The sequence below is a fragment of the Coturnix japonica genome, chromosome 8 (genome assembly GCF_001577835.2).
Source record: "Coturnix japonica isolate 7356 chromosome 8, Coturnix japonica 2.1, whole genome shotgun sequence".
NCBI lineage: Eukaryota > Metazoa > Chordata > Aves > Galliformes > Phasianidae > Coturnix > Coturnix japonica.
The window spans coordinates 24,679,212-24,706,888 of record NC_029523.1 but is presented as its reverse complement, the minus strand read 5'-3'; the positions used below and the strand labels follow the sequence as shown (position 1 = coordinate 24,706,888).

General features: G+C 50.5%; 2 protein-coding genes across 14 annotated transcripts in view; one reads left to right on the top strand and one right to left on the bottom strand.

The window, feature by feature from the left end:
- Positions 1–516: 516 nt before the first annotated feature.
- On the top strand, positions 517–18,369 carry KANK4 (KN motif and ankyrin repeat domains 4). Of its 8 annotated transcripts, none has more exons than XM_015870727.1 (10): positions 517–587; positions 8,057–8,139; positions 8,832–10,736; positions 11,749–11,860; positions 13,077–13,307; positions 13,876–13,963; positions 14,726–14,945; positions 16,404–16,546; positions 17,151–17,351; positions 17,508–18,369. In XM_015870727.1, exons 2-10 carry the CDS (start codon positions 8,124–8,126, stop codon positions 17,598–17,600), a joined length of 3,009 nt encoding a protein of 1,002 aa, XP_015726213.1. In that variant the 5' UTR covers positions 517–587; positions 8,057–8,123; the 3' UTR covers positions 17,601–18,369. The 8 variants fall into 8 exon arrangements, with proteins under 8 accessions (XP_015726213.1, XP_015726210.1, XP_015726214.1 ...); XM_015870724.1 differs by having other exon boundaries at positions 8,829–10,736; XM_015870728.2 differs by lacking the exon at positions 517–587 and adding an exon at positions 3,793–3,918.
- Positions 18,370–21,951: 3,582 nt separating this feature from the next.
- The window catches only part of PATJ (PATJ crumbs cell polarity complex component), a 137,085-nt gene continuing 131,359 nt past the window's right edge, over positions 21,952–27,677 (bottom strand). For 5 of the 6 annotated variants that reach the window (XM_015870722.1, XM_015870720.1, XM_015870718.1 and 2 more), the window contains exons 44-45: positions 26,238–26,361; positions 21,952–24,681 (exon numbers count right to left, since the gene is read on the bottom strand). In XM_015870722.1, coding sequence (XP_015726208.1) covers positions 24,535–24,681; positions 26,238–26,361 — 271 coding nt within the window. In that variant the 3' untranslated portion in view covers positions 21,952–24,534. The remainder of the gene's footprint in view (positions 24,682–26,237; positions 26,362–27,677) is intronic. The other variant, XM_015870723.1, reaches the window with a different exon arrangement.

Here is a 27,677-nt window from a genome sequence, read left to right as displayed (position 1 = left end):
CTCCCATCGCGGCTCAGTGTAGGGCTGGGGACCGCTCGGCACAGCGCACGGCTCGCAGCATCCTGAACAGCCATGTGCTGCAAGCGGGCACACGAGGAGCACGGACATCATGTGTGAGGAAGCCCAGAGCCCCAAACTCAGCGTAAATTTGCGCTGTATGTGCCGTGTTATCCCGCTGAGGTGCGGGTGCAATTGGAAGCGGGTTGGGCAGCACAAATCCTGCAGCACCACAGTGTTGTGTTCCCCTTTATCTGCATCTGTGCAAACGGGATGAGCTGCCGGGTTAGAAAAGTACGAATAAAACGGCTAGAAAAGAAAAAAAAGGAAAAAACAAAAAAACGCACAAAAGAAAAAAAATAAAAGAACGCAGCGCAATAAGAAAAGAAGCAAAACAACAACAAAAAGTGCCTTTCTCCCCTCCCGCTGCAGCCGCTCCCTCCGGCTCCCGGCCCCGACCCCCTCCCGGCGGTTCGCACTGCCCGGCCCGCCCCCGGCCCGCCCCGGCCCGCCCCGGCCCCAGCCCCGGCCCCGCCGCTTCCCCGGGCCCGGCCGCAGGAGGCAGCGGGGCCGCGGCACCGCCGTGCCAGGTAGGGCCGGGGGTGGAGATCGGGGGTGCCGGGAACGGGGAGCCCGGGGGTGCTCGGGGAGCGGCGGAGAGCGGGGGGGACTTGTGGGGCGCTGGGAGGATGCTCCGAGGGGCGCTGGGGGGATGCTGGCCGAGTGCTGGGGGACGCTGCGGGGTGCGTGGGAGAGCGCCGGGGGATGCTCCGGGAGTCTCCTCGGGGTGTCCGGCCGGGATGGCTGCTGCGGAGCGGCCGGGGGCTCCGGGCGCCGGCGGGACCCCGAGCGTCACTGCATGCAAGCAGAGCTGCGGGCAGCGCAGCCCTCTACAGCCGCCCCGCTGCGGTTTTGCGAGCCCCAACCCAGCCAGCTCGGCGGCCTCTCCCCATTCCCACAGCAACTCTCACTGCCGTCCATCGCTGTGCCCTGCCCGAGTTTGCTCTCCTACCCCCCGATCCGTGCGTGCATCCCGTAGGGCTCGTGGGTGCCGTGCCCCGTGCAGACAGAACTGCCTGAAAGGAGGGTGTAGTGAGGCGGGGTCTATCTCTGCTCCCCGGTAACAGCTGTAGGACAAGAGGTGATGGCCTCACCTTGCACCGATGGAGCTTCGTGTTGGATATTGGGAGAAATTTTTTCTCAGAAAGAGTGGTAATGAACTGGCACAGGCAGAGCAGGGAGGTGGTGGAGTTACCAGCCCTGGAGGTGTTCCAGAACTGTGGGATATGAGCAGTGAGCACCGTGGGGGTGGGCTGGGGCTGGACTTGGTGGTCTTGTGTATTTCTTCAGTGCTATGATTTGGGGCTTTCCACTTGCTCAGACTGAATGCTGCGGTGCCACAGCGCGGTCAGAGAGCTGCGGTCTGTGTCCCAAGTATGTGGGGGAGGCATTGGTTGGGTGATGGCAGAAAGTTGGTGAATGACTTCCAGTGCAATGCAGTAGGCTCAAGGTGGGAAGATGGCTGCCCTGGGTGAATGGCCCCCTTCCCTAGGACTGTCCTGAGTGGGGTTGTCTCATTCATCTCCTTTCTGGAGGTGTAACTGTGAGTTATGGGACCTCCAAGAAGTGTTTCCTTCTTTGTGGCTAAGGAGTGATGAGGTGGCAGCTTTGTCAAAATCACCCCAAAACTGGAATACGAAAGTACGAGATCCTGGTGCTGTGCTTACATGGGCCCTCTCCTTTACCAGTCTGAGAATTCCCAAATAATTTGTGAACAGAAACAGCAGTGATTGATCCCTCTGCTGGGGAGAAGCAGGGCTCTTTGGTACAGACCATATGGATCCCATAGGATCCCACTCTCCCACCCTGGTGCGTGTAGTGGGACTTACATGATGAAGACTTTGGTCATTCCAACAAGATATGGGTTTTGGGCAGTCCCAGGGAATTGGTGACCCTGCCTGGGGCGCGGGAGCGAGAAAGCTCAGCTCCAGCTTTCACACACGGCCATCTCTGTTACAAAGCCATGGGGAGAAACCAGATGCAGAGAGCTCCTTCTTAGCCTGTATTTATTTTAGGCCTCGGTGGAATTGATGATTCCGGAGGCTGCGAGTCCTACGCATCTGAGGTTTCACATGAAAACGAAGCCGGACGGAGTTATTGTGGTTATTATGATAATATACTGCCAAAATGAATGGGTTGGTGGAGTCAGTAATGTGAAACAGAGTGGCTCCAGTCCTTTGGATTAGCTTGTTTTAAATCTGTAACTTCAGCCTGTTCCTCTGCTGAATGTGAGCCTTGGAGAGTGGCAGTGTGCAGTGGGATCTTGGTCAGAAAGTGGCACATCCATGCCCCTGCCCCTCAAGGCTTATCAAGTTAGGAGGTTTTGTATATTGCTGTGAGTTTTTCCAGTCCCACAGACTCTGGGTTTCATCCCTAAATAAGCACTTTTTGCACAAGATCCCTTCATACCCTCCTCCATCCTCCATCCTTCCCCCCCCCCAGTGCTGAGTTCCGCACAGCAAGTGGTTGAGGAATGGTGAAGAAGGAATGCTTCTTCCAAAACCTGGGCTTGGTGGGTCACCTCCACACCCAGCTTCCAAAACACCCAAAGGACCCTTTGGTTTTCATTAGGAACCAAAGATTTTTCCAGCCTAGCTTGTGCCTAAGCTCAGGCTCATCCATGGAAAGTAAGCCAAGGGTGCACCAAACCCAGGCCGCGCCAAGGACAGCCCTGCTGTCCTAAACTTGCTACCAGCTTTTCAACCACATGGATGGTCTTTACTTGCCCCTAAGGTGAGAAGATGGAAAGCAGCAGCTTGAACAGGGCCAGAAGCCCCCAATCTGAAGGCACTGGGGCAAAAAGAGTAAATCATCGAATCATAGAATACCCCAAGTTGGAAAGGATCATTGCATCCATCTCCTGGGTCCACAGTAGAAGCAGAGTGATTAGAATGCCAGAAGTGAGGCGCTTCCGACCTCTGTCTGCTTTCTGACATTGGAGAGCTTTGGATTCATGGTTTCAATTGACGTTTGGATCACCTGGCTCTGGGAAAGGAGACTTCAGGGAAAACATCACAGGTTTCAAGGAGGGTGATAAAATCATGAGCATCACCCGGGGTTTGTTAGGACTGTAGCTGGAATGAGCTGAAGGTCAGCTCAACAGAGGTTATCAACGCAAGGGATGAATGTGAGCATTTTCCTGTGCCGGTGAGCCATAAAAGAGGCAGAGCTGGGACATCCGATACCTCCCTGTCTCGTCCTGAACCGTCCCTAATGGACACGCTGGCAGGGAGCTCATTGCATTTATTAAACAGCAATAAGCAGCTTTAATAAAATCGGTATCCGCCGTCTGACGGGGTGCCTGGAGAGGCTCCTGGAGTTGTGCCGGGCCCGGCACAGACCCTGGCTGTGATACTCAGCACTGCTACTTTGGGATGTGGAGGTTTCTAGGATCAGCAGCCATTCCTCAAGACCAAGAAGTTTTCAGACTTCTTTTTCTCCTCCTGGAAGGAAGCTCCTTCCCGTGCACTACATTGGTTTTCTTCCTTTGCAGTGAAAACATGTTGAAAAACCCAACAACAACTGTTCCCAAGAGGCCGTGTTCATGTGTTCCAGCGCGGGTGTTGTGCAAGCCTGCAGACCGCTGGATGGAACAGGCGCTGCCGTAACCCTTTGGGTACCGCGTGTGCTGAGGACAAGTACAGCGCTCCTGCTCTTCTGTGCTGTTTTGTGCCCATCAGCCCCACCAGCACTGAGTAGGGGATGGGGTTCTTTCTGTGAGGTGGAACTGGTGGGGATGGGGAAGGACAAGGGGGTGGCTTGGAGCTGCTTGGCGCCATCTGTTTCCCATCATCTGTGGGAGCAGCCTCTGTGTGACAGCAAGCAGCTCTCGGCTGGGACTTCTGTCCTCCATGGCACAAGGTATGAGCTGTCTGTGTCCCCAGTGTGCAGCACTCTGGCAGGACCATGCAGGGCCATCAGCTGCAGGAAATGTGTGCCCTCCTCCTGCTCAGTGGGATGCAGCACACGAAGATCCAGATCTGGGCACCCATATTGCATCTTTGCTGTCTTAGATCCATCGAGAGCAGTCAGGCATTGAACAGGGAAGGGATTGAGTCACCATCCCTGGAGGTGTTTCAGAGCTGTGCAGATGCGGCACTGAGGGATGTGGGCAGTGGGCATAGTGGGGTCCGGCTGGGGTTGGGCTTGGAGAGCTCAGAGGGCTTTTCCAACCCTGGTGACTCTGTGATTCCACGAAGTGCCAGCCCAGTTTGGTGTGTTTTGACTCCATTCATTCATTGACTCCACCGGAATGCAGAACTGAAGACCTTCAGTCCCATGGGGATTCCATCTGGCCCGAGCTGCAGGTCTGATGTGTGTAACTGCAATAAGGAAATACTCCAAGAAAAAGCTTCCTGCGAGGTCTTTCCTTTGGGAAGAAGGAAAGAATTCCTTGAGGCTCACTTTAAAATCAGTGCCGTACAAAAACGTATTGAGTTTTATATCATGGTGCTCCGTACAGAGAACAGTCATCAAACCCCAATGAATATGCTCAAAAAAGATGTGCATGAATAGCTAAAATACAAAAATCTGACCCAAAAGAGTTTAAGTGAGCAATGAACGAGCTCTGAGGAGTGGGGAGAGCAGAACTGTACTGCAGGACAGCGGGGCTCATCCCTTGCTGCTCAAGTGCACAGTGACCCCGGCCTTGGGGAGCGCTCATGGGAGCGCTGCTTCCGCTTCTGCCCGTTTCCAGGCTGCCTGCTTCCTGCAGAGGCAAAACCCTTCTGCTTTTCTTGAAGCTGCATCTGCTAAAATCCCATGTTGCAGTCGCGTAAGCAAAATGAGCCTGACGGAGTGCCTGCAGCGCTGTTTTGCAGACATTAAGTGGCTCCATGTGTTTCTTCCTGACTGACAATCATCGGGGTTGCGCTGTAGTTAAGGAGCAGTGCTGGCTCCGCTCCGTGCCCTGGGTCATTGCCCAAAGCCCATCCCCAGACATGGGCTGTGTGTGGGTGTGGGCACTTTGCCTTGGGAAGTGCCAAGTTTTGGAAAGTTCAGTGCTGATGCTGAGGGTTGTTTCCTGCTGCAAGCCTGGGGGTGTCAGCAATTCTGCACAGCCCTGCAGAGCCCCAGCAGCTGTGGGTGCAAGCCTATGGGAGCTCCCAGGCTTGACTGCCAAAGGCATTGGCCTGGGGTCACTGAGGTGCCTGGCAGCACTGAGCCGTCCCTATCCTGTCCCTGTCCCCGGCCCTGCAGGGCTGCAGCGGGATTCTTCCTTAACACTGAGACCTTCTGCGGCTGCTAATGAGGATGCTGCCTCTTAATTGAGGCAGCTGCTGGTGTGTCCCTGCCAGGCGCCAGGCGCAGTAGCTGATGGATGTGCTCAGCCCGCGAGGTGCAGCGTGCAGGGAGCCAGCCGGGGCACAGCAAGCAGCACCAGGTATAATAGGAACTGCGGTGTTAATCATTGACCGTCTCTTAAATAATCTTTCTGATAGAAAGGACAGCCCTTGAGAAGCACTTGGTGTTTTTGTGAAAAGGAGAGACGTGCTGTGAAGAGTGGCTCATTGCATGCAGCAGGCTCGGGCTGTCCTTGGGAAGGTCACAGGAGATCGATGCTTTGGTTTGCTGGAAAATGAATCCCTCTTTCGTGCTTCTTATCATAAACTTGTATTTGCTTTTCCAGCAAGGTCGCTGGGGCGCTGACCAATGTCCCAGCAGCGGGCTGGGGGCTGGGAGGGATCCTGGGCTCTGCAGGGGGTATGAGCAGTAGTGGGACAGCTGCTGTCCTGGTGTTGGTTGTCCTTCTGCAATGAGGTGCCAGCGTGTTGCTGCAGTGCAGGAGGAAAATGACAGAGCTGAAAAAGATGTGGTGCTGTAGCTAATGAGATTGCGTTACTGCGCTGCTCCGCGGAGTGAGTTATCTGCTTGGGTGCTGTCACAGGGTTAAATGCTGTTAATTCAAAGTTACCAGCAAGGTGTTTGCAGGGAAAGAAACCTGTATCTGTCTATCTCTTGGTTATTTGCTTTGAAAATCTGTTGCTCTTGGCTCTTCTGGCTGAGGGGAGTGAGGGAGGGAGCAGCAAAGGACAGGGGAAGGAAGGGAAGGGTTAAATAAACATTACCAGGCATGGCTGTAAGGCAGCACTGGGCACTGTGCGGGGCTGGCAATTAGGTGACTTCAGTCTGTGCTGCCGCCTTCCTGCTTATTTACCTGCCCACTTTCCCTTTTTGTGTATGTATATTTATGGCTGACTTGAGAACAGAAATGCTGCTCAGACCTGGACTGATCCTCCTCTAAAAGCTAAAGTTCAGTGCTGCAGCGTGTGTTAATGCTGCTGTCTTTTGGGTTATGCAACATGGGAGGGGGCAGGATGTACAAAACCCAGCCCAGCTCAGCACAGCATGGCCTGCAGGACTAACAAGAAGGTGCTGTCCTCCCTCAAGCCTTGGGCAGGAGCTCGCAGAGCTGGGAGGTGAGGACAGGCACAGTGCACGAGGACATCACCATGCTTGAGGACGCTGCTGTGCACGAGGCGATTTTGGAGTAGGTTGGTTGAAAGGGAAAAGTGACAGCATCAGTTTGGACTGCAGAGTTGGGACCCAGCCAGCTCATAAAGGAACCAATTAGGTGTAATTATCTAGATATTAAAGAACATCCTATTGCCTGGCTTTCTTTTTTCCCCTCCCTCTAAATAAATGACCTAGAAGAGTGAAATGTAACTGGTCGAACTGTAGCTGGGATTCATAATTGCTCTGTAATTGGCTGTAATTGGAAAATTAAAAAAAAAAAAAACATTTGAGGGAGAGGCTAGTGTTCATTTTGGCACATGTTGTTTGTTGGCAGGAGGAGGCAGAATTGCCTTCTATAGTGAAAGTGTGGTGAATTTGGCCGAGGTACCGCAGCTGGCTGAGCTGGAGGAGGTGCCAGCCCAGAGGTGCTGGGAGCAATGATGTTCTCTGCAGTGGTGGCCCTACAAGCTTTCCATCTGGGTATAAACTGGCAGTGCACTTGTTTGCCCTAATGAATAAACGAATTGTTTCTTTGAAAGGCTTTGATCCTTCAAAGCATTTATCCCTTGGTAACAATACAGCATGATGTGGCTGCGTTTTCCCTCTGGTGTTTGTTGTAGTTAATATGTCATTAAAAATGTTGCAGTTAAATTGTCATTTCAGTGCTTCTAGAAGGGAATAGCAGCAGCAGCTTGCTATTTCATATATCCTTATCTATACTGTGGATCCGTTTATCTTGCTGTTTCCATATGAAGAAAGCTGAGATACAAAAAGCAAAAGTAAGGGAAAGAAAGAGAATTCAGAAGATGCAGAGCAGAGGAGAGCAGGAAGCAGAGCTGCTTCTGAGCCTGAGAACGAGCGAGTGGTCTCTGGGACAGCTCTGGTGGGGGATGCTGCAGAACTGAAGACAGGGAGAGCAGTACGAGCAGTGCTAGATGAGAATGGCGTTGGGCGAAGCAAGGGGCAAAGGTGGGCTGCTGCCCTGGAAGGGGAGCAGCTCTGGAACTTCAGCCAAGAGCTAAAACCTTTATGAAGGCAAAATATTAAAAGCAGCAAATGAAGTCAGACCCTGACAGTTTGATCAATGACGTGAATGTGAGTGGGATTCTGAAATGAAGAGTCCCGGTGTCCTTCCCAGCAGCTGGACAGACCTGGTACAGACCATGCTGCATGTGCCTGCCTTGAAAACCTTTTGTAGCTGAGGGATCAGCTTGGAGGATAAGACTTTGAGCTGCTGTGAGATGTGGCCAGGAACCACATCAGATACTTGAAGGAAAATCTTAACCAGAAAACTCCACTTTTGCAGCCAAACCCAGCTGTAGTGCTGAGATGTTCCGTGAGGATGAGCTTCCTGGGAGCTGGCTGTTCCTACTGGTGAAGGAGCCACTGATTCCAGCAGCCCTGAAAGCACTGAGCAGCCCAGACAGGCTGCAGAATGCAGGAAGTGAGGGGGTCCTGTGGAGTAGTGGGAGCCTCTCAGATGGACTCAGTTCAGATCATGGAATATTTTTAAATTAAAAATATTTGTTTCTTTTTTTCCAAGAGTGATCTGGCTCATCTGCCCCGGTGTGTCAGAGGATGGGGCACTGACAGCCTGAGCAGAGCACACCATGGAGAAGACAGACGGTATGGATGGTCCTTTGCTCATTTATTTCTTGAAAAAAAAAAAAAAAAAAAAAGGAAAAAAAAAAGAGAAAAAAAAATGAAAAGAAAAGAAAACCATATAAGCCCTGAGATATTTTCCTTACCAGAAAAACAGTAAATTAACCATTTTCTATAGATGTGTTCTTCTAGAACAAGGAGACCAAATAGCATCATTTGTGCATTACCTAAACCACAGCAAAGCCCTTGTGCAGCTCTTGGAGCCCTGCACAGATTTGCTGTCCCATCACTGGCAGCTCTGCTCCTGGCTCTGCCTTCACACCTGGCAGGGTGTTTTCCTTTTATCGTTCCCATGATCTCAGGCAATTTTGGGCTTCCTTAGTGGAGTGCTTCCCCAGTTCACCTCTGGAGAACCAGGTGGGACATGGGAGGTGCAGCACCTCCATGAGCATTATGATATGGTCGCACAGCCCCCTGGTCTTGTGGTGGCTGTTGGGCCAAGGAGCCAGCCTTCATTAAATTAGCATGTCATTAGGCTGCTGTGCATAGAGTTTGTAGAGCTGTGGCCAAGGGTGGGTTGAGGTCGGAAACGAATGGGCCAGATGAAGGAAGTGGTAACATTTCCCTCCTGCTCTAAACCTCTATTTCATTTTTCTGTTTGCTTTTGATCTACCAACATTCAATCTCTTTTCCTTTCCCCATGGTTGTTCCAGCAGCCGGCCAGCCACCCCTGCCCAATGGGGATGGGGAGCAGCCCCGCAGCCTCCCCTACTCCTTGGAAACACCGTACGGCTTCCACCTGGACCTGGACTTCCTTAAGTATGTGGATGACATTGAGAAAGGGAACACCATCAGGAGGGTCCACATCCACCGCAAAGCCAAGCAGCCCAAATTCAGCACTCTGCCCCGAAACTTCAGCCTGCCCGAGAACGGCTCCCACGGCTACGCAGCCTCTGCAGGGCCTGGCTGGCCAGCTGCCACCTACCGTGCACAGCGCAAGGCGTCCCTGGGGGCAGAGGAGATCTCACGGGTCCCACTGCCCGGCGAGGAGCCCAGTTACCGCAGGAAGGCTCTCCTGGCTGAGACGCGGCGGCACGCTGAGCTGGTGCGCTGTGAGGATGAGCTGCGGGGGCGGCCGCAGCTGCTGCGGGCATCCAGCCTGCCTGCAGCACTGCCACCTGGCCAGGCCCCGGCTGGGGATGGCTGTGCGCCGTGTCCCCTCCGGCACAGTGACAATGGGAGCTGCCCAGAAAGCACGTTCCGTCCCATGCCACGTTCACCCGATGGCATCGCCTCGCTGCCATCTCCCATGTTGAGTCCTAGGGCAGAGTTGGCCTTGCAGCAGCAGGAATGGCCAGGGAAAGGTGGCCTTGTGCGGGATGTCCCCAAGGAGAGGGCACAGCCCCTGTGGCAGGGCCAGCACTCTGCCCCGCAGCTGCATGTGGTGGTGGAGAGCCGGGGCGAGGAGGGTGATGCCAGCGATGCCACCAATGGCAGCACCCTGGTCTCAGCCTCACCAGGTGCCTCCCAGCTTGCAAATGAAAGCACAAACCATGGGAAAGCAGGGGGAAGCGTAAGTGAAATTGCTCTGAACGTGCTGAAGGAAGGTGAGGACAGGTGTGCCCCTGCCCAAGAGAAGGAGCAGAGGGGAGGAGATGCAGGAGAGCCTGGTGGGATCGCTGCACTGAAGCAGCACATTGCTGCACTGGAGGAGCAGTTGGACAGGAAGAAAGAAGAGGTGGAGCAGATCAGAGCAGTGCTGAAGCAGCAGGATCATAAGATCAAGGAAAAGGAGAAGAGCATTCAGTTACTGGCCAGCTCCAAAGCCCAGCTGGAGGAGCAGCTGTGCCGGGAGAACATGCGAGAGGACGCAGTCCCTTCCATGCAGCGCGGCAGCATGCTGCAGTGCAGCGATGCAGCGGTGAACACTGAAATCTCGTATGTGAATGGCTCCAAGCAAGTCCACGATAAGGGCATCAATGTAAATATCCCACTCTCCACCCAATCCATAGGATGTGGCATCCACAGAGTGGACAATGGAAACTTGCTGGCGGTGGAGCTGAGTGCTCAGGGATGGGCTGATGTTGGCACCAGTGGTGGTGGAGATGGACACTTTGCCAAGTGCTCAGAGACTGAAGCTGGCCTGGAGCCTGGCCTTCAGGCCCCAGGTTTCGCCGTGCTGAAGATTGACGAGCAGCTCAGCAATGACAACCAAAACCAAAGGAGTAGCTGTGATGCCCAGAGCCTCGCTGCTCATGCAGCAGCTGCGGAAAGCTATCGAACAAAAAGAACTGGGTCAAGTGCAGGTGAAAACGAGGCAGGCTTTGGTGAAGACAAAACTGAAGATGAGATGGGAGAGGAAGGTCTCCCTGACCCCAAAGATTTCCCTGCTGTTGACCCCATAGGCCAATACGTAAAGAAAATCCAGGAGCTGCTGCAGGAGCAGTGGATGTGTTTGGAGCACGGATACCCTGAGCTGGCGAGCGCTATCAAACAGCCGGCCTCTAAGCTCAGCTCCATCCAGAACCAATTAGTTAATTCCTTAAACTCGTTGCTGTCTGCCTACTCTTCGCAGAGGCCAGCAGACAAGGAGAATTCGAACACGCACTATCAGCAGTTGGGTAAATAACATTGGCATAGGTTTCAACAGGTCGAATCTCTTGCCATCTGATGGAGTATCAGACAGGTGCAATGTGGTGGAGCTCAGTGGGGTACCAGTATCAGAGAGATTGGGAATAGCCCCTCCTCAAAATGTGTCTTTGAGAAAGGCAAATCTCTACACGTCATAAGCTAAACAATCTTAAATAAAATAAAACCCATATAAGAGATGATAAAGCTGTGATTCAGTTTTATACAAGAGCACATCCAAAACTGGCCATACTTGTGGCTATTCCATCAAATAACCCTGCTTGCCATTCCTCTCAATTGGATGTCTTAATTTGAAAGAACATGGGGATCAGATGTTCATCTGGGGTAAATTAGCATGAAGTTCACCAGAACCAAAACCAATTCAATCTGACCGAGCAGCTAGGCTGGGAACAGACCTGTCCCCAGTCACACAGCTGTTCAGATGGAATAATTATACGATGATGGGAGTCACAGAATGGCTTGGGCTGGAAGGCAGCAGGGCCACCAACGTCCACATCTGATACTAGAATCTAAAACCAAATCCCAGTTCACTGTCAGAAGGACCTTACAAATAGATAAGTGACCCATTACATGCAATACATAAAGAGGATATTCAAACTCTGATGGAAAGATTTATCTATGTAGTATTATAGGAGAGGTTGTAACATTAGTACTGAAAAAAAAAAAAAAGATAAAACATTATTATAACATTATTGCAAGAGTAAAGCCTGCTTATATTCACAGAGCACATCTGTAACTCCCAGCTGTATATTTTGTATTCGCAGCCACTTGGAGATGTTTGAGACCTGATTGGTAAAAGGTGGCAGGGCAGGTTCAGACTGTGGCTGGATGCATCAGCATTTTTTGCAAGGCATAAAGAATCCTGTAAGATGAACTAATAAGATGCTCACGGTTTGATTTCTAGTTTGTTGCTACAAGTCGGGAATGATCACTGATAATTATGGCACATCTGCTTAATTAATCTATTATTTTGTATTTTGCTAGAAACCTCACCAACCACAAGTCTTAAATCTATCATGAAAAAGAAAGGTTATGGCTCCCATGCAGGAGGCAATGGGACCAAAAAGAATCTTCAGTTTGTTGGGGTAAATGGTGGGTAAGCATCTGTTATGAAGATAAAACTGCCTTTAATGTGTAATGCCCTTTGTAACGCTGAAGAAATTCTTTTTCTCCTCTTTTCCTCTCAAAACCTCCTGATTAAAAGGCCATTTGAAATGGAGCCTCTTTCCTCCCTTCTTTAACCCAGCTCTGATAACCTGTGGTAATCCTGCAGACAGGCCCGGGATGATGGTGCTTTCAGGGCAGTGAGGGACATCCCTGGGGACCAATATTCTGTGCACTCCAAACTCCTGGGGCTTCCTCCAGAGCCCGGCTGGGTCTGTGGGAGGATTCCCACTAACTCTGTGGGGTCTGGAGGTCAGCACTGGCTGGGTAGGTGCGCTGCCACCAACCTGCCTCTGCAACAGCCAACAAAAGTTGGGCCAGGAACAGAGAAAAGGCCATTTCAGTAAATGAGGACTTACCCTGGTGGGAAGGAAACCCTTATGTCGGTTGTGCTCTGAAAATCATTCCCTGTGTACCTAATATCTACTTCAGTTTGGCTTTTAAGCTAACTGGCTGCAGCAACATGTGCTTTACATGAGTTTCTAAGAACAGCTCGTGCCCCTGTCCTACCAAAGAATACTTGGTACTGGAGAGGGCAGAAGGCATTTTGCTTTCCCTGCATAAAGCTCTGTATGCAACTTTGATGCTGGTCTGTGCTCATCTGTGCTTCTTCACCCAGTTTCCAGCTCTGTGGCCACTGCTTTTGGCTGTACTCGCTCTTGCTGAGTAGCACTTCTAATAGCCACTGAAATGGCACAGCGTGTAGCAAGTAGAGGAGTCCTGGCTAATGTCAGAATTGTTTTGGGTTGGTCACAGCTACATGTATGAAGATACACTTGATATGAACGCTTTCAGACAACCACAAGAGGTCTCTAGCAGGGCTGCCTGAATGGTGGACTCAAGTCCATTGGAGCTGCACGCATGTGTTTGTTGGCATACTGCCTGTACTACCTTGCCACAGAGTCCACACAGTCCCTGAAGTAACCCTGCCTGTCGCTAATTGATTGCTTCTATCACGCTCCTGCTGGTTTAGGAAGCCGAAAAAGACTAACCCTAGGTCTGGCTGTGGCTCTACCCTTGTAACTTGCATATCACTCTGGGCTTCATTCAAGGCCCATTGGAGTCAGCAGGTGTCTTCAATGAGTCTTGGTCAAGCCTTGCGTTTGTAGGTGGGGAAGGAGTGAATAACATGTGGTATCCCCAAATAGCTATGAAACTACTTCAAGCGAAGACACAAGTTGTGAAGACAGCCCATCAGATGGGGACGCAGAGAGTGACACAGAGAGAGGAGCTGGTGGTCTGGAGCCCACACAGGAGCAAGAGGGAGGTGGAAGCGAGGGAGCTTCATGTGGGACCTCTGTGCAGGAGACACGAGAAGACGATGACCTGCAGGAACCTGGGGCAGAAGCAGCACCTTGCACTGAGCACAAGGCTGACAGGTAACCAGTTGTGCTTCCCATAGTGTTTCTGAACCCACAGGACATACAGCACTGTGTTTGGTCACCCCTACAGGGCTGGGGACAGCGCTTTGTGTGCTCAGATGAAAGGCAGCCTTTGGCTTCCAAAGGCACTGGAAAAGACTTTGCAGAGCTAAATGTTTTTGGAGTTACTCCACAGTCTAGTGGGGATTGATTCAGGCCCCACAGTTGATTGTGGGAAAGGCGGCGTGAGTCATGTTTGGTGAGAATTAGATCATTTCTCTCTCCTCAAGTAAACTTTTTAAGTCAAGTCCTTTGCAGATTCAAGGATAAAAATCTCTTTTTCCAGCTTTGGGATTCTTGTAAAAGATGAAATCCTACATGGTCTCTGGGCTTGAAGACTTAGAAAGGTGCTTGGCTACGTACCTGAAATCTGTTTCAAGTCAGTGGGACAACTTGTATCCATAGTGTTAAGCGTTTAAACAAGCATTTATAATATTCTGACCTACACTGCACACCGTCCCTCCTTCTTCAATGCCACTTGCAAGTTCTGCTTCATAATAGACTTAACAAAGTATTTTCCCTTTAGATGCAAACCCTCTGAAGATTTCCTTGCTGCCTGCCAGCTGCTCAGCCAGCACCTCTCTGAAATAAGGACCACGAGTGACCAGCATCTGGTACAGATATTTTTCAATCAAATTCCAACTGCAGTTCCCACTCTGTTACCTTTGATGGATAAGATTGTCCCAGTGTTCCACTGCAGGCTGTGCCCTGCCATGCTATAGCCAGCTGGGTAAGGAGATGGGACAAGATGAAGGAAGGAGATGTAAGCTTTCTCTGCTTACTCATTCACATTACCACAGGAAATTCCCTTCCCCCTCGAGTTAGAACAGCGTTCACAAAACCACAAGCTGAATATTGGCTGGAGGATGCCAGCACGCAGGACAGGGAGCTGGGGCAGCAGCAGGTTTGCAGAATGACAACCCTCCTGCTATCCTGGAATGGGACCTTAACACTGCATTTCCAAACCCACCTGGTGCACCATTTTCTCTATTTTCCTCCATCTGAACAGGACGATGTGGTGCTCATCCCCTCTGAGAAGTGACAGCGAAAATATAGTTGCAGAGAGACTCCGAGTGACTAATCAGATCTAGTGGCTGCTCATTAAGATTTAGTGGTTTCTGGCATTTTTTAGAGGGTGATGCTCCCTTGAGGAGCTCCTGGAGGCTGCTGGGGGATAGAAATGGGAGGGTTACTGTGGATTTGAGATGGGAGAGCAGTTTGTATGTGCGTCATTGTTTTTATTTTGGTAAGAGGAATTCCTTGGAGAGCTAGGTTAGGGATAGGTACTCACTGAGTGTTCAGCATACAAAAGGAGGGCAGGCAGGGTACCAGGCTCACCCACAGCCCAGGGGTAACACTGCTGTTGGTGTTCACAGCGGCACGTCCACAGCACCATCTGCCAGGAGTGGTTCCGGGTGTCCAGTCGCAAGTCCTCCAGCCCTGAGGTGGTCACGACCTACCTGCAGGCACTGGGCAGCATCCAGCCGCAGCTGCTGGAGGCAGTGGTCAACATGGCTGACAGGAATGGCAACACGGCTCTTCACTACAGCGTCTCCCACTCCAATTTCATGATTGCAAAACTCCTGCTGGACACAGGTAGGAGCAGCAGGTCCCTGCTGAGCAATGGCTTTGTTGGGTATGGGTGTGGATGTTGTTTTGTGCCACTCCTGGTCTCCTGGGCTGTTGCAGGCAGAGCCAGGCAGTGGGGTCCATCCGTGGTCCCAGATGTAGCAAATGGTGAATGAGAGCCCAGGCCCTCCCAGTAAGTCTAATTGGGAGCAAAGCAAGGTGGGACAGAGACAGGGCTGGGAATGAGCTGCAACTGACACACAGTCGTGTAGGTTGACACCCAGCAGACTGGTGTGGAGCCAAGGTCTATGGAGGAGACACAGATGGGCTGGAAACCAGCACCCTCCTATGTAGGTCAGCTGCAAGTCCATGAGTGCATGAGGATCTCAGCTGAGGCTCATCAAGGGCATTAAGGCTCATTAACGTTCAGGGTTTTGGAAATGGCTCAGGGTAACTGTGGATGAGGGGGTCCGGTGGAATGGAGCACACGCTGCTCAGCCCAGCCAATGGCTCCCACAGCTTCTTGTAGCAGCCACATTGTAGCTCAGCACAAGAAGCTCAGACCCCTGGTAGCATAACCAACCCCACAGCACTGCAGGAAAATTGCATTTTAAACTATTGAACTTTCAGCTCACGCGGCAAAGAAAGGGACTTTCAGCTGAGATTGTACTGGGGGGAAAAATGCACGCGCTTTCAGAAAGAATAGGGACACTTTGGCCTCTTTTCATGGGCAAGACAATCTGCTAAATGTTAGGAAAATGGCATATTATCATACACATCTATGCAGCCATTGTTGCTGCTGCTCGCAGGCAGCCCCAGGAGCCTGCCCTGCCCCGGATCACGGGAGCAGCACTTCTGAAGAGCGTTTGCCAGTGGGATCTTTGTAGCTGGAAACTGGCCCACCGAGCTGAAACGAAACCAAATAGAGCACTAGAGAACAGCACGAGGAAGAACTAGAGTAAAAAAAAAAGTGCATTTTGGTGTGAAATGTGTCCATGTCTTCAGCAATTACCTGTAGAGATACTTGGTGGTGTGCTCCACCATGGGGTGATCTTCACCCTTCTGCTGCTCCCTTGTTTTAGGAGGTAAAACAAACAGCTCTAGGCCTGGGGGTTGCCCAGGGCATATGTCATACCGTATCTTTTAGAGAGATATAATTTGATTATGGTCATCATAGTTAATTGAGTTGACCTCAGGAACTATAATGAAGCAACATATAGCACCAAAGCTTGTTCAATGCTGTGCTCACAAGACCATTAACAAAAAGATATTTAATGGAGATAAGGCTCGGTCCTGTATAACTATGGGACCTCCCGCTGAGTTTCCTCATTTCTCAGTCAGATCCTTCCCCTCAGCCAGGCAGCACTTTCAGCCACAGCCACCTTCCCTTTCCCCACGCACACTAAGACTCACTCTCTGCTCTCCTTCCCTTGGCTCCCTCCTCGCTGGGCTGAATCCCGCTTGTTCCCCTGCATCCTCTGCCAGGGGTCTGCCGCCTGGACCAGCCGAACCATGCGGGCTACACGGCCGTGATGCTCACCCCGCTGGCTGCTGCCGAGACAGATGAAGACATGGCTGTGGTGATGAGGCTGCTGAAGGAGGGGGACGTCAATGTGCGAGCTGCTCAGGTGTGTTGGGTGAAGGGCAGCCTGTCTATGGGGATGTGTGTTAGGCTAAAACATTCCGAAACCCAACCTGGCCAACCTCCAGCCCATCTGTGTGCAGCCACAACAGCCAAATTCCTGTTGGTCCCACAGCTATCTGGGCTGCAAGGAGGGATGGGATCTTCATTGAGGGTTTGGTGAAATCAGCGGGTGCAGCTCCAGTTCAGACTGTGGCTGTGAAAATGAGGGAATAACCTCCCCTCATGTCTCGGGAATATCTCAGGGGATGGAACTCCAGGGCCTCCTGCTGAATGAACCACGGTGGGCAGGGGTTGGTGTTTCCCAAAGATGACAAGAGCAACCCCAGCAGAACTGCAGAGTGCCCACATTGCAGCTCCCTGCAGCTCGAGGGGAGGACGAGGTGAAAGCTGAGGGATGCAGGAAGGTTGAATGTTTTGCTAAACCCTTTTTCTGAGCAAAACAGTTCCAATCTGCAGCCCAGGGAGGGTAGATCCACACATCTGTCCCAGAGATGGCAACACCCTCATACAACCAGGCAGCAGTCAGTGCTGAAGGGCCCAGGAGGGTGATGCATGTAAAGGACTGATCTGAGCTGTGTGTTCTGCAGGGAGGGCAGACAGCCCTGATGCTGGGGGTGAGCCACGAGCGGGAGGCGATGGTGCGGGCCCTGCTGGCCTGCCAGGCCGACATCAACATGCAGGACGAGCGGGGCAGCACGGCGCTGATGGTGGCCTGCCGGCAGGGCAGCACCAACATGGTCAGGCTGCTGCTGGCCCAGCCTGGCTGCCAGCTGGCACTGACAGACAAGGTGAGGTGTGCTCAGCCCTGCACAGCCTGAAGCCGGCTGCACTACACGTGGTGTAGTTTGGCTGGGCTGACCAAGGCCAGGCTGCCTGCTTAGGGCCCGGTGAACGTTGCAAGGCTGATGTGTTGGTCACATCAATGGCACCTGTCCCTCCTGCAGGATGGAGACACAGCACTGTCCATTGCCCAGAGGAGCGGCCATGAGGACATCATTGCACTGCTGCACAGCGCCCAGCACGGCCACAGCGAATGAACCCAGCAAGGAGGATACAGGGAGAGAGAAGGACAAGTGCAGCTGGGGTCACTGCCCTCATTAACCCACTTCTGTACCCACATTGCCACAAACAGCTCACGTTCTGTTTTGCAGTTTCTGGATTGCCCTCTGTTAACACTCGCTGCACAGCCCTGGCAGGACGGCAGCTGAATGGAAGGAGCTGTTCCAGCCTTTACCAGGGGCTGCCCTGTTAATTGAGCACTTACCTGTATTGCATTTAAGTTGTAATTTGTGTCCTAATATTTATTATTAGCTCTCCCCTATGCAGCAGGAGGCAGCAACTGTTGATATAAGTAACAACAAACACAAGTCTGATGGATTACAGAAGGTATAACATCCTATTTATGTTTGCTCACATGGGCCTGATATAAGAACTAAAAATCAGTGCTGTAGGAAATTGAGTACAGCAGACCCAAACGCACAGACACTGCTTTGCCTGGACTCAAGAATTACCGTATGGCTCTTATTTTTTCTAATTAAGTTTGAGCTGATGGGGAAATGAAGCCCATTGGTGTGCATGGAGCCCAACCCACACTGTGAGAGCGGGATTTAGCACAACATCCTCGCCCCGGCTAAGAGCAGATCTCGTTTTCAGCCGATGTGTTGGTGTCTGCTTCATCTGCTTTGCTTCCACCACGTCCTTTAGGTGGAAGCACTCACCCCACAAAACACCCACCTGCCTTTTTTAACCCCATCCCCCAACACAGTTACCTCCCCCACATAGGAATAAACCCAAGTTAAACTTTCACTTGTGTTTGCTGTTGTTCCTGCTACCCTTGGAAGGCCAAAAGGATGGACAGACAGAGCTCCAAAAGCAGAAGGGCCCGTCAGAGAGCCCCTCACACACTGCACACATACACACACACTCCATGAAATCACTTTCTAACTCTTTCTGTCCCCGCAGCCTCCGGATGTTTGTTTTCATTCCTTGGCTTCAGAGTTCCTTCTTTCCCCTCAAACCATCTCCCCGGGGATTGCTCAGCCTGGGATTTACTCTCGGAGCAGCAGCAGCAGCTCAGGTACTATGGAAAACATGGCAAAACTCACACAGACAGTGCTGGGCCCCTTGGAACAGCCCCATGTGGCAAATCACCTGTGGGATTTTCAATGCCACTGAGCACCAGAGCCAGACTGAATTTCTGTATTTTGATATCGTGGTGGAAATCAAACTAAATATAGCCAAGCAAAAATACATCCCCAGCACGAACTCTGAGCAGTACAAATGGAGACAATTAACTCACAGCAAGCAAATGAATTAATCTAACAGTCGTTGCAGGGTTACCATTGGGGAGCTGATTAGCTACAGAGGGAAAGAATGGTGAGAACTCAGCTACTCGGGGTTTTTCCACTCTCCATATGGGCACTTAGAGCATGTCTCTTCCTTTGGGGAGCAGGGACCCCAACAGCCTCATCTGCAGCATCTCCGTCATGGCCAGTGGAGCTATGTTGCTCCACAGCCCTCAGGATCACAGTTGGACTGGAAAACTGGATGGCTGTCAGCTATTGGCACGTTTTATCTCATGTAGGGATAATCCTTGCAGAAATCCCTCCAGCACTGCTCTTGTTCCAATGCATGTGAGCCCAGGAGGCGTCCTGGGGACACCAGGGTCATCAGTCCCTGGTCACCGTACACAGTGGGATGGTGGCACCCAGGGGGTGATGCCACAGGAGCAACAAAGCCCCTGCAGGGCTCAGGGACAACGCACTGGGGCTGCTTGGACTGTGAGGTGGCATCCAGAAATTTGGGGAGGCAAATGGCCCCGTTCTGCTGTGATAACGATCCCAAGACATGTGAGCAATGGAAGCCACAGGCTCCATCTGCACCGTAAGGGTGCAGACAATTCCTCACTATCGGCTCAAGGCCATAAATCTCAGGAAAGGGGTGAAATCATTGCAGCACTGCTAACACTGTCCAGGCTGCTGTCAGTGTTGCAGTTGGCTGCTGTTAGAGCTGAGCTCATTCCCAGTGCTGTGGCCTCCATCTCTCCGCCTGCCTCCCAGCACAGCGGCACAAGGCGAGGGGTGTCCCCAGCCCCAAAAAGGGGCACAGTGAGAGCAGAGCACCTCACTCCGACCTCGGTGCTGTTAATTCCATTCCAGGGCAGCTGGCAGCCGTGCCTTGGCTCAGCTCCTCGGGCCTCCGCAGGCAGCAGCTGGGTGCTGGGAAAGGCAACAATCTGAGTTCCAAGCACAGGCATCCACAAGTGCCTCACCCCAGAAACACCGCAGCTCCGTGCTGAGCACGCAGGAACTGCCCAGCAGCAGGTGGGATGCTGCTGCTGGAATTCAGTATCTAATACATTTGGGGGGATGAGCTTCTCAGCGCAGATGATTTTTTTTTTGCTGCAGGGGAAGGCATTGAGGCTGGGAGCTCCGGGCAGCGTGGGCTGAAGGCAGCAGAGATGGAACAGTTTGTCAATTGCTCCATCTAGTGAGAGTTCAGCAGAAAATGCCACGGGCCAGCCGGGCTCAGCACACACAGTGGATGCAGGCGGCTTTCCCAGCGGCTTCAGGGCAGATGTGTCACCTCCTGCCGCCTCCTGGCAGAGGAGCAGCAGCCGGGAATGGGGAGAGGCGGGATGGGATCGGGAACAGCAAGCAAAACCACAGCGGATTTCTTAAAGCTTCAAAATGCTGATAGGGGATATTGGCTGGAGGGCAGATGTTTCTGTTTAAGAACCCGCAGTCACTCTGTGAGTAAGGGAAGTACAACAAAGTACAACAAACGATGCAAAGGCTGCAGAGGTGAAATTCCATTTCCAAACGTGCACCCACACAACTGAGCTGCACAGCGGGGACCCACAGCTCAGGGCTCGTCCTGCACAGCCAGTGCTGGACACACCACCAGCAGCAGCCGTGCGCAGGGTGAAGGACCAATGAAGGGGAAGCGGCCACTTGCATCCAAAGCACGTTTTTCAGAAGCAGAAATCTTTGCTTTGGTTTTTACCTCCTCCTGGTGGCAGCTTGCTGGTGAGGCAATGCAGTACTGCAGCCGTGCGTTGTTCCTTAGGGCAAGATGGAGAGTAGAAGGAACGCTCAGCATGTGTGCATTCAGCCCGGGGCATCCCAGCTGGGCAGAATAACCCCGTGTCAATGTATCTTCCATCGGTCCCATTACTCTGATGAGGATGTAACTCTTAATGTTACCAGAGCAGTTCCAGCAGAGGCACCAAGGATGCAGGGAGTTCATGCTGCTTTCCTTGCTGTGCTTTACCACATGTGCCAATGGAGCAGAGCCTCTGGGTCTCGTTGGGAGAAGGATGAAGGCATCAAGGATGAGATCCTCCTCCCTTTCCAGCCTGGGATGCTGCAGAACACTGGGATCTCTGACTTGCTGCCATCCTGAGGTGCAGGTATCACAGGAATACGTCCATTAGAGAACAAAGCGCCCATTGCTGCCGAGATGAAAAACAATGGCTGTGACGATGCTTAACCAGAATGTAAATACAGCTAAATTATGGATATGGAAGTGCGAGACCGTGGAGAAAGATGATAATGGAATTATATATCAATGCTCAGCACAACTGTAAAAACTAATGTTTTATACATGTGTAATGTTAAATTAATTCATTCCAGTTCTTTCAGGCGAAGGTACATTAACTGCTCCATCTCAGCATTATCGTATTACCTCAATGGGCTCTGTGTAAGTCAGACTTCCAGGGTGGTAATTGCCATTTGATTAACTACAGGGAATTTAGAGGCATTGCAGCTATTCCACTCACAGCGGTGCCATTTGCCACAGTCCCACTGCAGCAGGCTGACCCTCGCAGCCATGAGGATGATGCTGGGATGGCTCCACTTTGTGGCACGCAGTGAACTCACATGGCGAGGATGACAGAACCTCAGTGTAAATAGAGGCACAGCTTCCACCTCGCAGAATTAGCCTAGAAATACAACCAGCCCTACGATGGCTCCTGGTGATGTTGAGGTTGTCCTCGATGAAGGAGGGAATGTGTCCCTTCTGACAACCAGGGCAGGAGAGCCCATTCCAGCGGCACCATGAGTTCAAAACGTCTGGTCACAACACTGGTTGCTTTGCACCTTCCTCTTAATCCTCTTATTACCTCCCTGGCTTTGCTGCCTGCATGCCCCTTGTGAGCAACCTCTCTGTGGCCGTTCCCAACTCAGAGCCCTTCCCATGCAGGAGCCGTCCTGGTGAGTGGCTGTAGCACATCCCTGTGACCGCAGTCATCCTGTGCCTGGCCCTTGGTTGCTACTGTAGCTTTTGCTCCCTCACAAAGGCAATAACGAGCCCTGCTTGGAACTGAAAACAAAGATATCTCATGCAATAAACTGTAGCGATGAAAAAAAGAAAAAAAGCACAACAAAATAAAATGCACAGCTACTTAAGTAACCGAGCTTTATTTAGAATCTTTGAAGTCATAAAATGTCTCATTTTACTGATATATGTAAACATACAATCAGGAGGTTTAATTGCTTTTCCCTTGCACAGAAATAAAGTTTTAAATAAACCAGAACACCTCGACCCAGACAAGCGTAATGCAGATTTAATTACCTAACTTGGTCCTGTACACAGAGCACACGCTCCTCCGCATGGTCACTGGTTTATCAATTAGTTGCAATATGATTTTTGGCAGTAATATATTCAAGACACAAAGTGCAGATTACAAGAAGCAGAAAATGTTATCTCATTCAGAGTAATGAGAAGTGCAAAATATCTCAGCCCATAAATTCTATTCTTTATGCGTATGAACAGTATGTGCATAACAGGCTAATAAATAGCCACGTAAAACTTCATCGATTAAATGCAGCAACTTCTTAGAGTAGGAATGCAATGTCTGAAAAAACCCAAACCAACCAGAGGAACCATTACATGTTCTTCATAAGTCCTACGCAGTATTTCTGAAGGTACCTCCCCACAGCTCACCTACCTGCATTGAACTTCCACGTGCCCTGGATACCTGTGCAGCCAAAGGCAGGTTGTTACACACATCTGGATACAGCTTTGTGTCTACAGCCAAGGTCCCACTAAGCCTTCACTTGGCAAACCAGTGAGAATCCATCTGAAATGTGAAGTCTCTTGCAGGCACTACAAACAGAACACCCACCCTGAGTCCCAGCCGGCTAAATGCACTTTGTGATTGCCTACAGTCAAAGAAAACTTCTACATGAACTAAAGAAAATCTTTTCAATGCAAGCTCATTGCAAGCAACCCCTGCTTGCTCCTTTTGGTCTGTGCTCCTCTACCTAACATGGGGGAATACCCACCCCAGCTAAAACACACACACAACAGTACTTCTACTTGTGCTACTTGGCCATTGCATTACACGTTTTCATTACTCTTTCCATTTATTTCTAGGGATTTTTCACATCAGATGAGCAGTTTTCACACACACACACACACACACACTCTGACCCTTCTCATTTTTCCCCTGCTATATCATCACTATAAATTACACAAAACAGCCCAAATGAGACTGGGCTGCTTCCTTCCAAACCCTACTGTTCCTCTAGATAGGCAGATTAAAGCACAACGACTTGCACTGCCATTAATCTGCCTGCCAAATTCATTTGCTAAATCACTGAGGCCACGGTTGTACCATCGCTGCAGGAATGGCTGCGATGCGTAACCGAGTCACTGCTGCTTGGCTGAACGTGGCTGCATCCCACCTCCACTGCACAGGACAGCTGAGCTCATGCCAGAGAGCTCAAGGGCTGCGGCTGCACCCTGTGGCTGGGAACTCCTGCAGTGTGTTGTACCCTGGGGAAGCAGGAGGCAGCAGCCCCATGGAGAGCATCACTGCGACCTCTCACAGCCGCTTCCTGCAGCATCAGCTCCACACCGCCTGGTGGTGGCGGGCATCCCATAAAACTGAGCCCCAGAGCTCCCGAGAGCCACCCTCCTTATCCATGAAAGCCTCTTTCAGCACTACCCAACCCTGGGGGGACTCCTGGAAATGAGGAACGGTGAGCTGGTTTGGATTAACTTCACCTGGCCTCCAAGACAGCGTGCGGAGGGACAGCCATCACTACCAGGATTACAGGATCACATTGCCGAAGCAAACTTTAGTCTTCATTAAAGTTTCAGGACGAACAGTTATGCTGCCACTTGGCACAACAACCGCTGCCTTTGTATGCAACACGCCCAGCATGTATCAGCACGTTTTTGCTTTAAAAATATAAGCAGAACAGAACGAGATGTGTTGTTGTTCATGCTGCCTCAATATCTGAAAAGGCTCAAACGTTTCAAAGCCTGAAAAAATAAATTTATCTCTCCCCTCGTTTATTTTTCACGCTAAAGGCTGCAAATTGACACATCACAGTAATTACCTCTGACTAACTTCCATAGACCTACCCAAAGAGATAAACATGAGAAGTTCACATTTGACTATCAGACTTACTGTGCTGAACACAAATAATTTCCCAGAGGAGAATTTGATATTTCATCATTTGGAACAGTGGTAATTTAATTACATTGCTAATGTTTTCTGGCATACTTGAAAGGACAATTAGCATAAGTAAATCATGAGTGAGATGACAAGTCACTCAGCATTTATTTCTGCTCATCAGATGAGATTGGCTGATGATCTAAATTCTCCTTTGTGTGTGAACAGAGCCCAGGTTCAGCCATCGCATCTGGGGTTCAGACTAGTGGAGGTAAACTGACGTGTAAATAAAGTGAAACGGATCTTATTCTCCAAAGCCCGTTAATCAAAGTTGTCCAGAGAAAACTCAAAAGCCACCAGAAGTAGGGGAGGGCAGGGAGAAAGGCTGATCAGTGTGGAAGGTTAAACGAAGCTGGAGACGCACACTGCCCATCCTGGCAATGGGGTGAACGCTGATTAATTGTTGCCAGAGTTTGCTTTGCATCCGGCTCAGAGCTGAGCAGTATTATTATAGCTCTACCGATGCTCTAAAATAATTGCATTTATCTCTGTGAGTGCAAGGACATTCATGATAACACCGATAATGTCACAGTTCCTTTCTGGCGCTTCAGAATAGCTACAGCTTGCTCATGGGTAACACCTTCCAAAGCTTCCCCATTAACCGCTAAAATCTGATCGCCGCGCTTCAGTCTGCCATCGTCCGCAGCTGCTCCCTGCAAATGGCAAAAGGAAACGTTATTGGCTGGTAGCACGGAGCCCTCCTGTCTCTGTAATGCTGATGGATGAAATGAGGAGGGATGCAGCACTGGAAACCCCACCGCGACCAAGTGGGGGATGTGGAAAAGGAGGGAGCGTTTACACAGGGCCAAAATCTGCAGTGTTTGAAGCGTTGCCCTCTGCTGCTTAACCAGCCCTGCAGGTCTGGGGCAGCATGGGCAGGTAACACACCTCCAGGAAAAGGAGAATCAGCCCCTTCCCTGAGAACAGGGGAGAGTAACAACTGGTCCTGTGCTTTTATCACACAGAGACTTGTGAAAGCAATATGTACATGGCTCTGCCCCTAGTACTGAGAAATGGGTTAAAATGTGGGAAGGGAGAAACAGAGCTCAGAGAGAGCCCCCAGCTCTGGGATTAGGTTTAACTGAAGGCTCTGGGAAGCATCCACAGAGCTCTAGAAGTGGCTGTTCCCCTCCTGAGCTCCTGAACACGGCTCTTTTCCCTAAATCCAGAAGCCCTGCCCAGAGTTTAGCTCATGATGACCCCCTCTGCCTCCTGGCCCCATCAGTGGATCTTGGGAAGAAGTGAACTTCTTCCCAAGAAGAAGGTACTTGGGAACTTCTCAGCTGTGCTCACAGCTACAGATCTGTAAATCTTAGCACCTGTTTAAAGACAAGGTGATTTTTTTTATTTTTATTTTTTTTTCCATTTTCTATCACCTACCCTATTGGAAATGCAAGCAATTACAGCACAAACAACTTTCTGCAACTGACTTCCAAGTTCCTTTACGTTAACTCTCCCTAATCCCTACTGTCCCCCCCACTCCCCCTACCCTCATTTTCAGAACTATATCAGACATGACTCCAAGAAAAGATCTTGCTGGCACATGCAGAGAGCAGCCCCAGCTGCACAGTGCTGTGTTTGCTGGTTCCTCAGCATGGGACCCATGCCCTCCCCTGATGCTCAGGGCCAGGGACCAGCTGGGACAGCAAGCAAACAGCACAGGGAGAGCAGTACCCAGGGAGAGCATGAGCACGGAGCTGGAAGTGAGGGAGGATAACTAAAGCCAGGACTGATGTGGAAGCCAATTCATCAACAAGCCACATGGGGTGGCATTTCCTTCTTTCAGTGGCTTTTCTCATTGAGGTGGCCATCTGGGCACAGGGCTTTGCAACTGAAGCCTGGCCACACGGATATAGTATCTCTGCAACTGTCTCCAGTAGTGTACAGTGAGAAAAATGATGCCTCCGTGCTTCTGGGAAGACACTGAGATTTGCAGATATAAAATATTCATAAGGCAGCTTTAATGTATAAAAACAACTTTCCAAAGGACACAAAACAATTTTGCTGAGGTGAAGTGTCTTGTTTCAGCCATCAGTGCTGTGAAATATAAACCAAGAAGCCAGCTGTGCATTCTGGGTCTGCTCACATCCATGTACCTAATAGGCAGTTCATTTTCCTTTAGATCCCACGTAAGATTTGGCTTGGGTGACAGACATTTTAAAGATTATTAATAAAGAAAAAGGGAGAAAATAAAAACACACAAAGATACCTTGGCAAATATAGTCTTGACATAAATGGGCAGGTCTCCATGGGGACTTCCATACCCCCCCACAATACTAAATCCCAGTCCATCAGAGCCTTTCTCCAAAGTAATAATCTTAGGCTGAGGTGCTCTGAAAACACAATAAATATCACTTAGAATAACATGGTCTGTCTGTGGGGACTTCCTGCAGAAGGAACACTTACAGAGAGATTTATCTATCAAGACTTTCTCATGCAGTCACTAAGCACGATTCCTGTCCTGCTGCTGAAACACGCTCCTGGGCAGCCCAGAGCTCACAAGCTGTTCCACATCCTTCAGCTCCTCCCTTTGAAAATACTTCCTTATAAAGAGCTCAGCAAGAGCACTTCTCTCTGATGCAGGAGTGCTACTCCTCTAATCTGCAGTTACTTAAAGGAGAGTTTGCAGTCTTACAGGCCAAGCTGTCATCCTTCGTCCCAGTAAGTGGTCACTGCAACAGCTTCCTCACAGCGTAACTTTATTCTGTGACTTCACTGCAATGAATCTGTCAGGCAGCACACAGCCAGGAGCGCTTGTCTTTACAGTCTCAGCTCTGTCGTAAGCTATTTAGGCTGTTTCTAACAGCCTGCATCCCACCCACATCCCTGTACCTCGCAGCCCCAGCTATTCTAGAGCCTCTCACTCCGTGAGTGGAGGAAGAGCTTTGGTGGAACCTTGGCCATTCATTTCTATTTATCCACCTCAAGTCTGAAACAGGCATTTCTATACATATAGAGAGAATTATTCTGGACTAAAGCTGTTTGGTGTCTTCTGCCTAATTGAGACACAGCCCATGGTGACTCATATCTAGCAGCTTCCTTTGGACGCACACACCTACTTAATTCGAATTCATATTTCCAAATTCATATCTCCTTACTATTTTGATATGGAAAGAGAATACACATCCTTCTGTGAAAGGAGTGATTCTCCTTTGAGGGCAGCAATAAAAACAGTATCTCACACTGTAAGACTAGCGAATGCAGCATAAACAGCTCAACCTCTATGTTCATCCCTGAGACGGGGCAGCCACTTGCATCTCAGCATCTTAAAATAAATATAATGAATCAAAGAATGAAAATGAAGGACAGGATGAAGCTAAATGAATTTCTAAACGACAACCGGAGTGCTGTGAGCTGCCCTTAAAAGCACATGATGGAGAATGATGCACAGCCATGGAGGGCTGTCTCTAAGTTCTGTTACCATATAGAGGTGCTACAGGTAGGAAAAAATAAATGACTTTCCAGAATCGTAAAGCTGAAAAAATTCAAAAAACAAAGAAAGTCCTTGGAGGTGTTTTGTAAGATTAATCTGTTACCATGTTTGTTTTTAATACCTCTTCTCTTGGTCTGCTGATGACCAAGGGGGAAGCCAACAGACAAGGGCAGAACTATCACATCAGCATAACGCGTTAGGAAAGATAAGGCAAGT